The 15941-nt window shown below is 32.9% G+C and overlaps 1 protein-coding gene across 3 annotated transcripts in view; it reads left to right on the forward strand.

The window, feature by feature from the left end:
• The first annotated feature begins 652 nt into the window (after positions 1-652).
• Positions 653-15941, forward strand: part of LOC131851788 (spastin) — a 40515-nt gene continuing 25226 nt past the window's right edge. For 2 of the 3 annotated variants that reach the window (XM_059202338.1, XM_059202340.1), the window contains exons 1-4: positions 653-1183; positions 4314-4484; positions 5475-5636; positions 9213-9403. In XM_059202338.1, the coding sequence (XP_059058321.1) occupies positions 721-1183; positions 4314-4484; positions 5475-5636; positions 9213-9403 (987 nt within the window). In that variant the 5' untranslated portion in view covers positions 653-720. The remainder of the gene's footprint in view (positions 1184-4313; positions 4485-5474; positions 5637-9212; positions 9404-15941) is intronic. The other variant, XM_059202341.1, reaches the window with a different exon arrangement.

Here is a 15941-nt window from a genome sequence, read left to right on the forward strand (position 1 = left end):
ATAGAAAAATGACATTAGTATAGAATATCTGTCAATTAAGATGTCAAAAGCGTTTTATAGGTAATGTCATTTTAGAACATGGAATATTTCGATACAAACACAGAGCAATTTTTTTCAAGTGTTCTTTGATTTTCGAATAATAATAAATAACTGCATGTTAGTAACGTACATAAAATTAGGCAAATAAATTAAAAATAGTATAAAATTATATCTATATGATTGCAAAATGTAAAAAAAATCTACTTATAAGAATAAAAATAAGAATGATATGTACTCTTATTTTAAGAGTACATATCATTCTTTCCCCATAGTCTTTACCCCATTTATATTCATGTAAATTAAATTGACATACTGGTAAACTATGCGAAAGAGACAGTATGTCTTATCAACAGGTTTCGATGTTTTTAAATAAGTAAGTAGTCTAATTTAAATTTATAATTTAGGCCTATATCTCAAAGTCAATTGCTATAAAATCGATGCAACGTCAATAATTGACATACAAAGTACTCTGTGATCGAGATTAAATAAATGTCATTCAGACTGTCAATTTGACACAAACACAAGCAACGAGTGAACATTATTATTTTTTTGCTTTGATTGCTATCAGCTATCTGTATTTCTGTTATTGTTACAATAGTGGATAGATTAATCGTACGTTTCTTTGTTTACTTAAAAGCGTATGGGATTTTTGTATTGAGATATTTGGTGTCAGTGTTCTTGATGGTTTCGGGTGATGATTCCAATGGTGGTCGATTATCACGTAAAACTGCAAGATCTCCAAATCGCAAATGCAAGAAAACAGATGCAGACCTAGCGAAAGAGGCAGCGTTGCGAAATGATACGCAACCTTCATTTCATAAAAGGAATCTTTACGTTGTTTCTTTCCCAATAATAATTTTGTTCAATGTACTCAGATCTATTTTGTATCAGTTATTCATAATTTTTAAATATTTATATTCGGCGTCGCACCGTTTAATGCACAAGCCTCGTAAAAACGGCGAGTGTAACTTAGAAGTTGTGGTGAAGGACGGAGTGGTGTCCACTGAGGTGCTCCACAGTGAAGAGATGTCTCACATACACAATGTAGGGCCAGGTGACCCTCTCCTGGCAAAACAGAAGCATCACCATCGGAAAGCTTTTGAGTACATTTCAAAAGCTCTCAAGATTGATGAAGAAAATGAAGGTATGATTATTATTGATGATACTATTTTGCATAAAATAGAACAAATCTAATAAAATTAAATAATAATTCAGTTTAAGGAAAGTGGACATATATTTTTTATAATTTTACTATCTATATATATATTTCCAATCAGCATTTCACCTGTTGATAAAAAAATAGTTAATAAATATATTATTTAAATGTGTATAAAATGTTTAAGTTATAATGTTTTATTCATCTTCTATGTATATGTAAGTATCATAGTTGTTACTTGTACGTTTTTTTAATGAAGCAGCACCCACACTTTCACTATCTTACTACAAAACTTGTTTTTTTGTTACTGATCATTGTGTAGACAAGATTTTATATTTCTTGTAACAGTTTGTATTTATGATAATGAAAGTTTCATGACTTAATATATTATAATAGTCTGTTTTATTGTTTAGTTATAATTTATTTCTCTCCTTTTAATTTTATAATGACTTCATCTATATTATAAATAAATTTAATTAATAAAAAGATAAATAATATATCATATTATAATCTATGTACTTCAAATTCCATGGTATAATGGTAATAATATAAAAATGGAAATTAAATTTAAATATTGTATTAAAATAAATAGTACTCATGAAATAATTCAAAATATGAAAGTGTGAGTGTGAACAATTTGTATTTTTTAATCATTATATTGAATCTAGAATTACAAAGTACATATTATTATGGTATCTCATACAATAATGGAAATATTGTAAACATTTATTAATACAAACACATGATAAAAACATGAAAATATTGTAACCACAATTTCAAATTCAGATATATTTATTAATACTTAGTTTTTTATGAATATATATTTTGTGTTTTATGTTAGTGTACAGTAATATTTTAGTAATATAATTTAGATACTTAATACTATTATAATTTAAATACTTAATAAGTGTACTATACACTTTACAGATTTTTTTGTTATGGTAACAGTCATTTGTAGTCTTTGCACACCTCTACTGAAAAAAGTAATTTAAATTACTATATTAACTATCACATGGATACCTGAAAACCTAGTTTGTTATTTGGTGTCAGCCGTCATCGAGGAAAACCAGTTGTGCTAAGCTGGTCTATATTAGCACTCAATCAGATGAGATTCATAAATCTAACCCAAGTCATGATAATGTACTAAATTATATTATTTGAAACATGACGATTGAACAGGCGATGATTGCAGTATATACATGTAAATATATCAAAGTAGAAGATAAGGTTGATTGCATGTTTATTACTTTAAAAAAACATGTATTTGAAACTGGGGTTAACAACACAGTGAGAATGAAGGTGACTCATAGTCCCTCACCCTCCATTTTATATATGTATAGTTGAAAACTTGAATGAGTAATGTCACTAAAATACAATGTGTACTTTTTAGTTTATCTTGATTTGAATCGAAAAGGAGTTTTAACTTATTATTCCGTGTAGTTAGTATTGAAAGAAAATGTTTTAAATGTTCTAGACTGTACAGTAATTAATGTGTAACAATACTAATATTATAAAATAGCTGTGTCCGCGACTTTGTCTGCATGGAATAGTGACTATGAATAGCAATTTATTTTACCCCATAAAGGATACAACTTTTAGAAACTTTGAATATCATATTTATTTATATTTAATCAACAACCTAAAAATGACAATATTTCCATACAAGTTTTCATCCCTCCTTTCAAGCCTTACAACCCTATTTTTGCAATAAAAAGTAGCCTATGTCTTTTCTCAGTGTTTAGGCTATCTGTGTGCCAAATTTAATATAAATCGATTCAGCAAATTTGGCGTGAAAGCGCGACAGACCGACAGAGTTACATTCCCATGTATAATATTAATAAGGATTCAAATGTGTCCAACTATCTGTCTGTTTATACCTTTTTAGGAAAACAATTAAATAGATCATAATTGCAAATTGTGTGGCGATAATTATAACACGTGTTTAAAAATACGTTATATTTTATCTAAGTAACGGACGAAGTCGCGTGAAATCCCGGTATTATAAATTCAAAAGAATATATATGTATTTGTCTTTTCACGACTAAATGGTTGGAATGAACTTAATTAAATGTGGCATGACCATCTACTAAGATAGACTATCTTTCTAAATATTCAAAAACAGCAAATAAACTTGCGGGTAACAGTTAGTCTCGCATATTTATATATTACTTGTAGATCTAGGCTCATGATCTAGAAATCTAGATAGATATAAGATTGACGCGGCCCACTAATTCTGGACGTTCGTAAGTCCTGAATTAGTAAGTCGCGTCATCAAACCAGTCCAAGTCAACGCCCCAATGACGTGTTCAAAATCTCAGACTGAGATCGCTAATGTCTAAATAGACAGTTGATTAATATATAAGAGGCAATACATTGATTACGTCACACGTTTAAGGGAAGCAAAGGGGTCGCGAAGTTTGACAAGGGGTAGGAGGCGTTCAAATTTGGTGACGTCACATTTCAAAATCTAATACTTATATATCAATCATTCTCAGAATACAAATGAATACAAACTGTAAGATGATTGGAACCTGCGACCGATAAGAATATATCCGATATGAAGTAAGGCGTAGTGATATATATATGGTCGCGGGTTCGATTCCTCGCACAGTACAAATATTATATTCATTGTATTCATGAGAATAATTGTATTGGGCTGGATGTTTTCTGTATATATTATATATGTTTATATCAGTGGTCTAGTACCAACGGTACAAGGTCTGCTTAGCTTGGGACTACATGGCGCTGTGTGAATTGTCCAGGCTTTTTATTATTATTATATTTTTTCCACGCTCCAGTTTATTATATTATTAAAGTGCCAATAGTAGATTCCATCTACTATTGGTACTTTAATAATATAATAAATGAAAAAGAAATTACGAATTTTGTTAAAATTAAAAAACAAAATTCGTAATTTCTTTATTTTGCGGTATCTTTCTAAAGATTTCATTAGCCTATATATTGACTCACATTAGCAGCAATCCTTGTGAAAATGACGTCGTAATTATCGCCGTTTTTACGTGAAAGTATAACAAATATACAAACAGTTTTCGCCTTGGACTTTAGTATATGTAATAATAATTATAAAGACGATAATGCTTTAACTCCTTTCAAACAGGTCAGAAAGAGTTAGCAATAGAGTTGTACAAAAAAGGTATATACGAGTTAGAACGAGGCATCGCCGTAGACTGCTGGGGAGGCCGTGGAGACGCCTGGCAGCGGGCACAGAGACTCCATGACAAGATGAAGACGAACCTCGGGATGGCGAAAGACAGACTCCACTTCCTTGGTATGATAACGCCTTTAAGATTGATAAGAGATAGTGGAGATTCGATTAATCGGACTTATTGTTTGTATATTTGTATTATAGATCCTGATGAATAAATATATTATGTTATTAAGTCTAGAAATATAATTTGTCATGCGTGTTGTGATCTAAGGGATTGTATTATTTATATGCTAGTAAATATAATTTTAGAACGACGGTTTTTAGAAAGAAATAGTCTCTAAAGGTACGTATAGATAAAAAGGATAGAGAAAAAGGTAGTATAGAAGAAAAACAGATAAAATAAGAGTGACATTTTTTCTATATAAATTACTAGACTATAAACGTAAATTATTTACATACACCTTTTATTAAGCCTTCCCGGCTCATAGCTAATATTCTATGCTTCTTGGAAATTTGTTATTGGAAACAAGAGCCATTAACTCACTCCATGTACCCCACACGCTTCCCTGGTTGGAAAGCCCTGGTGAATTAAATACTCTCTAAATCTCCTTTGGAAAGTACACACACTATCCTGAGGAATAAGTCATCATTCCTTAGAATATATTAATAATTATAATAAATATATAATTATACCTATTCAATTCTTGTTCCTGACGGGACTAGGCAGTAAACTCTAAAAAAAGGACGAGCACAATATATCTGTGCAGATACAGTACTACAGGTCTCTTTAGCAACGAGTAATAGCCTTTAATAAAAAAAGTATAAGCAATATTTATTATTTATTTCATTACTGTAGATGTAGTAGATAATCGTATCCAAAGATACAATCAAAGACATGTAACATTCGTTTGCGATTGACAATCTAGATAGCCAATCCGTATACCTAAAGTCCGAATAATCGATTCCCCACTGTATCTAAACGCCACTGCTATATAGTTAAAGTAAATACTGAAAGGTGGCTGTATGTCGCATGCTAAGCTTATTTTTTTTATTTTATACATATCGATATACTATTACAATGTGCCTAACACGATATTATCCTCAATGTAGCGAACCTAGTCGCCCTCAGTAAGTTGGGCGTAGAGAGTGAACCAGAGCGAAGCGAAAAAAAACCGGAGTCTCTAAAGGTGCGCAGGCCCTTAGAGAAGTCGAAGACGACGTTGCTCGCTCACACAGAAAGTAACAGTGGTCAAACGAAGCCATCGACCGAAGGTAGAGACTACGAATCTTGCTTTAGCTTCGTTTGACGTAACCTACTGCAACGAACTAAACTGACTAAAATACATCCCTATTTTTATATGATAACCGATCTATTTATATAAGAGTATACACATACATACAATAACATTACAAGTCATTGGAATTATGTTTTTTTTTAATTAATGTTTGTTGTGGGTTCACTGTGCTAACTCAATTTTAGCTTGCACACGACACATTTTTATTACTAAGTAAGCATGCAGAAATTTTTATTTACCCCCTGCTCATGATTGCAATCTGCTAAGGTGGAGTTAGACTAAAACGACAAATGTATAGTAGTTGTGTTGTAGCTGATGAATATACTTTAAGTTCAAATCTAGTGATATGAAGGAATAATGAACAGATTACCATAGCCAAATATTTGCGATAATGTTCTAAGTATAAGCTTATTAGCTTACACTTAGAACAATACCTACAAAGACCCCCGCGTCTGTCTCTATGTTTACGATAATCACAAAAACTACTAAACAAATTTTCATTATGTTCATAAAATTTAAAACTCCTTCAATTTTTGTATGGATTTGTACGATTTGATGATCGACCGCTGACTGTTCACTAAAGTAATCAGGGAATTAATAAATAGATGCAGTCATAAGTTGACACAACAATAATAAACACAATAAATAAAGAATGAGTATTGTTGCGTTTGTTCTAACTCCACCTTTACATTCACGCTTGCATGTTGACGTTTTATTCATTGTTTTTCGTTCCCAGAATTTCATTACCTAATGAATTTGAATTTATTAATCTACTAAGAATATAAATGCTATTTATGGAAACTTTTTCAAAATGGCGCCTCTTTATAGACTGTACTACAATCAGAAACATTGATCGCTTGTTTCCTTTAATATCACAAAAGATTATTGTTCGGTCCGCGATCACAGTGTCGTCGCTTTATTATTTTCAACCGACTGCTGAGAAATGTGAGAGGTTCCCTGTAAATAGTAATTCTACTGTATTTATGGTACACGATGTTTTGCCTATAATACTAAATTTATAATTCTGTTTCGACTCATATTATAACTTATCTTCACGCCGAATTTCATTATTATACTGTTTACTCGTAAAAAGTTAATAAACAGACAGACGGACTGATAAACAGATATAATTTTGCATTTCTATTTTATATATTTATTTAATTCAGGCTACTAATGGTCCATATTATAAATACCTTAAGTTTTGTACAATATTGGTATAGAATATGTATATCAATCAACATGTTTTTTTTTTAATTGATATAATTGATTGGTGCTAACGGTTTAAGCTTGCGGGACACCAGTGAAATATAACCTCACCATGACAAATTTACCAGGAACTCATCACGATGGTTTCCAGAGGGAACCGAGTTGAGGTCAACCTGATGTGGTACATAGCTAGCTATGGGATCATTAGTCTACATTACTTACTAACAATCCTCTCTCCCCAGTATTTAGTTGGAATGGGTTATGAGACACAGTAGTAGGTAAATGTGTCCCATACATCAATCTAATAATTGTAATTAGTCATAGCTAGTAAGACAAATTCAATATTGTCTATTAAGCACTGCCGTGTCTAAACTATGTCCCACCTTACATGTTCTTATTCTTATTTATTTAGTATATAAGATCAATATTTTTATGTACATTTTGTCAGTCTATCTGTAATATACATCGTCTCATCCAACAACATCATATCATTACTCGAAATATGGGTCTGTCATAATAATTTAAATACTCTACCTACCCTGTAATGAACTTGGCGTGAAGATTACATAGTAAATTATAGGTAGGAACTTAGACGCAGTCAGGCATGTGTACACACCCATATATGCTCCAATGGACGAGTCCACTATATACAATGTTTACCATATTACATTTTCACCTTTTTTCCCCATTCATTCGTATCCCCTAATGTTATGGTTCATCGGTTGTCACCATAAGGGGCCATTCATAATTTACGGAGACTTAACATTTTGTGGGAGGAGGTAGGGGGGGGGGGGGGGAGAGAGACAAAGTGTGACATCCTTCACCGGAAACGTCTTAGATTTTGTGACATTATGACGTTTCATTTCTACAATTTTTTTAATGGGTTATAATGTAATGGTGCAGTTGCTTGTACAAATGGTTTACGCTGGCAGGGCACAAGTTATGTGGGATGACTTCAGTTTGCCCAGTATAGTAAAATCACCCATAATAACAAAAAAATATTACGATATCACAATGCTTTCCTGGGGGAACCCCGTGGAGGTCAACCTGCCATACCCCCTACTACTGGCAGGTTGACCTCCACGCGGTTCCCACTGGAAACTATCTTAATAAATTCCTGATGAACTTGTCACTGTGGGACAACTAACCTGACCTCATGCTCATCTTGTCATTCTCCACTAGTGCCCCGCCGTAAACCTTTAGCACAGGCGGGTGCATCATTTCATAATCATCCATAAAAAAAACCTTACATGGCAATAGGATTATTAGTCCACATTACTGACAATCCCCTTCCCTCTGAACTCTAGTATTACAACAGGTTTGATGTGATGATCTTATTATGAGATTGGATATTCGATCTCGTTTAGGTATATCTAAAAGTAATCTAGATATGGGTGAAATAGGGCATGAAAGTTTAGGCAAATAAAGTTGCTAGTAACAGCTACTTGCACATATGGGTGTATAATAATATTTAAAATGGAGATAATGGGTGCATGTTTCCTAACAAAGGCAAAATACATAAAGTACTAACTAATATACATAAATATAGCCTATATATTATTCTGAGGCATCAGCTATATTACTGTAAAGTTTCATCAGAATCCGTTCAATAGTTTTTGCGTGAAAGAGTAACAAACATCCATACTTACAAAGTTTTGCGTTTATAATATTATTATTAAGATTAAGATGAGGACACAAATGTCATGTCTGTAGAATAGAAAGACATAAATAATGTAGAACTCATTTTTATTCTTAGTCCGTTGATACCTTGGATAGCTAAATCGTTATGTCTAGACTTACGATAAAAACACTGCAATAGGTACTAAAATATGCAAGCCACCAGCTTACTCTTAGGTCCAGATGTCAACTCTTGCTTTCTTTCGTTCTATATTATTAATTGGAGAGAAAATGACACAACATAATTTTTTAAACGTTGAGTACATTACTATTGCTTCTATTTAAAAACATAAAGTAGTGAAATATTTGCATTTAAACGCCGCAAGGTTCTTGATCAATCTTAGTTGAAACTCCATACCGAATAAAAGATATAACTTGAAAATAATTTAAAATTAAATTTATTTTAGATTATTCGGTGGTTTAGCGGTATATCACACCGATGGTCGCGGGTTCGAATCTTCGGACAGTACAAACATTTGTATTCATGAGTATGATTGTTTGTATCGGTCTGGGTGTTGTCTATGTATATTATGTATGCATTTACAAATAAAAATATTAATTGAGTATTTATATCAGTTGTCTTGTAGACATAACAGAAGCTTTGCTTCCCTGGGGGATAGGTGATGTTGTGTGAATTGTCCAGGGGTATTATTATTGATATTCTAAACAGTTGCGGGTCGAAAGCTGACCACAGCTGGGCGGAGAGTGCCCAGCGGTGTGGGCGGACCGCTCATGAAGTCTCAGACCCTGCCGAGGTCCATGGGGAGGTCATCATCACAGCCAAATAGCTCCAACGGCAGCTACAGCAGATACCCAGTCAAGCCGGCATCGACACCACCAGCTGTTAAAAGACAACTTTCGGTGAGTGTTTTTTTTATTTTATACTAGCTGACCTGGCGAACTTCGTACGGCCTAACAGTCGGTTCTTTGTTTTTTTTTTAAGTTTTTTTTTATTACTTATTCTGCTAATCGGGTCGCTGTGAAAATGAAATATAATAAGAAAGTAAGTAGTTAGTAAGACAAAAAAATTCAAAATAACTATAATTATTTTAATAATAGTCAATATACACCACAATTTCACATTTTTTATTGTGATACCTATTTACTTACTTATTATATTTAATTTTGTTTTATATTTTATAATGTCTCATCATCATTTCGTTCACTCAAATTTATATTTTCAAATGTCTGTATGTACTTAATTTTGACGGCCTCGGTAGTCCAACGGTTTAACACTCCGCCTAACTTCTGATGGTCGCACTACAATTCTTTGTCTAAGTTATTTCCATATATTTAAATAAGATCTAGTTGTATATTTTCCAAGTTCTCTAGTTTAGTACCCAAGGTATATAATAAATAAGCTGTCCTTATTTTAGGACTAAACGTAGCTGTTTCAATTGTACTGGGTTGTTATAAATATATTTACTTACTTACTTAGCCATATATAATCGAATTTTAAACAAGGTAAGGAATTCTTATGTTCTATGTAGTTAGCAAGTCTTAAGGCCAACAAGTATAATAAAATGGATATATTGGTCGTTTACTCATAAATTCTTCTTTATGTTAAAATACATATATATAATTAAATTTTTGATGTAAATGTATAGTATAGTAATAGTTTTCTTTTATGACATAAACATCCGCCGAGATGGAATTTAAACATTTTCACGAACCACACCACGTCACGGGCAACACCTAGTATAGTAAATTAATAAATTCATCGCTAATGCGTATCTAAACAGCGCGGTCATTGTTCCCTCACATCAATCTTAATTATTTGTAAATGTGACCATTTTTAGTCATTTCATAGACATTTTCATCCACGCCTTACATTAGTAGAGTTTATAATTAAATTGATAAAACGAATCCCTTATTTTATTAATATAACTTATTTTTGAAAGTTTTAAAGATCGTCTTTTAGAATGGCAACGGATGAGTCATATAACTGGTGTGATATGATAACATGATGTCTGTAGTGCTGTTCATATACATAATATAGGCGACAGTTACCTCTTGCCATCATGTAGGTAGTCAGCTTGCTTTCCATTATAACTCTAACAAAATAACAACTTGACGATCCACATAATAGAAATTGATCATAATAAGAATAATAAAACACATTTATTTAGCAAATATTACTGACAGTAGCATGTATGACAAATAGCAAAGATTAAATTAATTTGGCAGCATGTATACATATAATACATACTACACACATAAATATACATACACAAAGCCAGAGCTACAGAATAACTATTGCTTTTATAAAACTGCATGAACAGCATTACGGAGATCACGTTATAATGTGACGCCTATAGTACCCCACTAGCGTTGATATTACTGAAGACTAAAAGTCTCATATCTCCGTACAAAGTATTATCGTTGTCTGGTCATTCAATAACATTAGTAGTTTCTAAATCTTTACATAGTATAAGACAAAGTCGCCACCGCTCTCTGTTCGCTTATGTCTTTTAAAGTGTAGATTATAGAGCGATTCAAGAGGATGGTTTATATGTATAATACAAATGTGTTATAGCATAGAACAAGCCTAGAAATTCAAAGATTTGTAAAGCATCTGTACGAATCTGAGAAGGGCCGCTGGTCGAATATATAGCACTGTGAATATATATATGTAGGAAGTATAACGTCGCAAAATGAGATTAACGTTTTACTGTTTTGTTTCAGAACTATAATTACAAGTAATAATAAATAAATAATAATAATAATACATAATAACATGAATCATAAAAATACATAAATCATAAAAGCATAAGCAGTTGGTAATTCTTAATATTTCCATCCATAAGAACCTTCTACAAAGTATTAGAACACAAAAATAAAATAAAAAAATCGTTAAGTCGTTCTCAAGTTCTAGCGTGACTAAGCGATAAAGGGATTAACATTTATATGTATAAATATTATGAAATTACCATCAAATCGTATTAATGTAATGAGAAAGTTTGCGAGAATAGATAGATGGATGTTTGTGACACTTTCTCGCAAAAAGTAATGGATAAATTCGAAAGTATTTTGGCACACAGATAAATCATATTCGAGTTTAATACATAGGATACTTTTTACCCAATTTCACGCGAGCAACTGCCGGATACAGCTAATTTTAAATGTGTTTGACATATATTCTATTTAAATGCTGTTACGCTGACTTATTTTTTTTTTATTTAAACTGAAATACTGTTTCCCTTACTCATGGTATTGTTATATATTAAAAGTGTTTAAAAAGTAACGATAGCATAAAAAATGCACCAGATGATATTCTTGCCAGTTCTACTAAACTGAAGTTGCTAGCAGAACTAGACGCGGTACGGTTAGAATAAAAAAATGAATTGTATAAGAAGCAAAAAGGTGCTAAATGATTAAACATTTTTTAAACTTTGAATCATATATATATATAACCTTCAGGCTGAGAGAAAAATTTCAAAACGCATAAATTTCTGTTTAAATCAGAGGTAGAGGCAATACCTAATATTATTATTTGCCAGAAGTTTATTTATTTTGTTTATTGTCTTTGTTATGTAAGATTAGGCTTAAGATTTGTTCCTCGATGTATTAGCTATTACGTTAGTGTATCCATTAAGTGATAGTGTAATTATTACACTGTTAAATATATATACACCATAGATTAATTAAACTTGTCATTAGTATCTCTAATGGACCTACATTAATAAAGATATTTTAAATGTCAATATTGTACTTTAAATAATTTTTATATATTATTTAAAGTACAATATTGACTTCGTTGCGGTTTTATTATATATATAGAGGCAAGAAATTCTCCCTGAGCCCATTTGTCATGTATTCCATTACGTGATCCTCATACTAGTTCAGTTATTTCAACTATAAGCTCATAAATCAACTGAACGGTAGGCATGGCTAAACCGTAGGAACTTGGTTAGTTGGAATTGTAAAAAAAAGTTGCAGTAAGGCACATTTTATGAGATACTAGCTTTTACCCGCAGCTTCGCTCGCGTTAATTTATCCTCTTAGCGGTGGAAACTCATCAAAACCCTTTCTTAGGGGATGCCTACGTCATAGTAGATTTATGCATGCAAAGTCTCAGCCCGATCGGTATAAAATTGACAAAGTTTCATACAAACTTTCATCCCCTATTTTATCCCCTTAGGGGTAGAATTTATCAAAATCCTTTCTTAGCGGATGCCTACATCATACATCCACCTGCATGCCAAATTTCAGTCCGATCCATCCGGTGGTTTGGTTTGTGCGTTGATAGATCACTATGTCAGTCACCTTTGAGTTATATATATTTCAATTACGACTTATTGAAGAAATATATTTTTTATGCAATCTTAATAACAAACAATATGACATGAATACAAATGTCTGTACCGTGTGAGAAATCGAACAGCGACCTTCAGAAAGCGATATGCTAACTGGTTGATATAAATCTACTAATTTCTAGCCAACTTGCAATATGTTACTACCCTAAATCCTACTCCTATTTTTATCCACCAAATCTGGGGGTAGCATCAACAAAATGAGTCGTTCGTTGTACGTCGCGTCGAGCACACGCAAATCAACATATTCTCCGCGAATCAACGTTAACGGAACCATCAGCCGCGATCTTCGCGCAATCATCTGATTAGTACATCATCCAGTGAAATTCATCGTAGTGTTGTGCGTTTTTAAAGTGAAACGGCTACGCGTATATTAAGACCTGCACGCGGGGACGACACGAACCAGGTTGGTCCTTAGTTTCCCTTTTTTACCCAACATTCTTCATGGTCCTTCGTCCAGATCACCATCATTCATCTCAAAACCCATAAATAAATCATATTTCATAATCATCTGATTATCATATTCATCTCATAATTTCATCAAGTATTGCAAGTCATTTTTCATTGTCATATCAACCGCCGTACATATCAGCCATTTTGCTCATATTTCACCTTGTCATTCATTCCATCAAATCAGTATCATTCATTGGCTGTCAATAAAGCTTTAAGCAAAAATCATAACTCATTGTTGGCAACACAGAACAGTAAGTTGTCAATCATAACCCGTCAGTATTAATTCATTCAATCAAATTGTTAGTTTAACTTTTGTTTACATTTTAATTTTCGTATATCATTTAGGAAAATATTACATTATTTTGGTTAAATAACATCAAAATACGATGGCAAATATTAAAGCGTATGCCACAAACTGCGATCTGAGTTACAAAAACATGCGAAATGTGTATGAACTTGCAGGTAAACTTAGCCAAAATCCAAACTTAACTTCACAAGAGCAAGTTGGTTTCATGGTACGATTTAAGGATATTGAAAGGTTTAGGCAACAATTCGAGGAGGCTTTTGCTATTCTTATGTCTAGTACTGAGTCTGTAAGTGACAAATCTCGTGAGGAGTTGGAAAACAGATATTCAACTTTTATGGATATGTTTTATTCTGTTCAAGTTTTGCATAGTTCAATACAAACAAAGAGTGACAATGCCAGTGGTTTTCAACACTCATCATCTAAATCTGAACCTGCCTTTCAGCTTCCCAAGATATCTCTAAATAGGTACTCAGGTGTGAGCGTAGAGTGGCCAAACTTCATCTCAATTTTCAACAGTCTAATTCATAATAATGATAGTTTAAGTTCTGTTCAAAAGTTACACTATTTATTGAGTGTTTTGGATAAGGAACCACTCTCTTTGGTAAAGCATTTAGTAATATCTAGTGAGAACTATCAAGTTGCTTACAATTTATTAACAGAACGCTATGAAAACAAGAGAGTTATCGCTGATAAACATGTAGAAGCAATACTTAATTTGCCAAATTTAACACAATTAAATTTAAAAACTTTAACAAAATTCTTATTCACCATTAAAGAGAGCACTCAAGCTCTTGATGCCTTAAACATGAATACTAAATCATGGAGTTTTCTTTTACTTCATATAATTCTTAGAAAATTGTCACTGGATTTGAGAAGCAAATTTGAATCTCAAGTTGAAATTAAAACTATACCTACATTTGAGAATTTAATTAAATTTTTGGAAAATCAATTACATGTTTTAGAAAATGTTAGTGCTTCTATACATAGGGCTTCTACTAGTAGTACATTAACTGTCATTGAATCAAACAATAAGAATAAACTTAGTACAATTATTTGTCCTTGCTGTCAGGATAAACATAGCTTATATTACTGTTCTAAATTTGATACAATGACACCGGAACAAAGAAAATCCTTTGTTTTTCAACATAAACTCTGCTTTAATTGTTTAAGAACTCATCATATTTCAAAATGCATTTCACAAAGTGTATGCAGAGTATGTCGTGGCCGACACCATACAAAGCTACACATCTCATCCGATCAACTGAAACCTTACCCAAAAGATAATGAAGTTGCTGTGTCGACAGTGGGTTCCATAGCTCAACTTCAATCTATCCATGGTGTCGAATGTAAATCCACTATGATTTTGGGTACTGCTATTGTCAGTGTACGAGATGTCAATGGATATTACCATTCAGCTCGTGCTCTCATCGACAATGGTTCTCAGGTTTCAATTGTAACCGAAAATCTTGCACAACAACTTAGACTGCCACGTTCACCGTCTAGCAGTGTTCTTGGTTTAGGTGCTTCATCAGCTCAGCATAGTCGAGGAATGATACACTGCAACATAAAATCTTTTATGGATCCTACCAAGACCATATCAACTAATTGTATCATCCTAAAACGCATAACAGGTAATCTCCCATCAGTTATGGTAAATAAATGCATTTTAGATAAATGTAAAAACTTAGTCTTGGCTGATAACAACTTTTCAATGCCGGGAAAAATAGATGTTCTTTTAGGTGTTGACTGTTTTAATAAAATTATTGATGGTGAACAACGTAGCCTGGGTGAAGACATGCCCACTGCACATTCATCCATCTTAGGTTGGATCATCATGGGCAAGGCTCCCACAGCATCGCAGCAGACTTGTGGTGTGGTCTCCATGGCCTGTACCACAGATATTAATTTTAAACTTTCAAGGTTCTGGGAATCTGAGGAACCTCCCAATCAACCTATACAAGATCCTGAAAACATTATTTGTGAAAAACATTTCACTAACACTCACACAAGGGATAGCACTGGTCGTTTCATCGTGCGGTTACCTTTCAAAGTGGATCATAAACCTTTGGGTGAAACACACACCAACGCCTTAAGGCGATTTCATAATTTGGAGCGTCGCATGCTTAAGGATAAGAAGTTACATGAACTTTATGTTGCCTTCATGAGGGATTACATTGAGGCTGGCCATATGCGTCAAGTGTCAGGTCCAGTATCAAGTGACCGATATTATATTCCCCATCATGGTGTGCTACGCGAACACAGTAGTACCACAAAACTTCGTGCTGTATATGATGCATCAGCCTCTAGCTCTACAGGTGTTTCACTT

Source organism: Achroia grisella, unplaced genomic scaffold (genome assembly GCF_030625045.1).
Source record: "Achroia grisella isolate CSIRO2021 unplaced genomic scaffold, CSIRO_AGI_Agris_v1 utg807, whole genome shotgun sequence".
NCBI classification, from domain to species: domain Eukaryota; kingdom Metazoa; phylum Arthropoda; class Insecta; order Lepidoptera; family Pyralidae; genus Achroia; species Achroia grisella.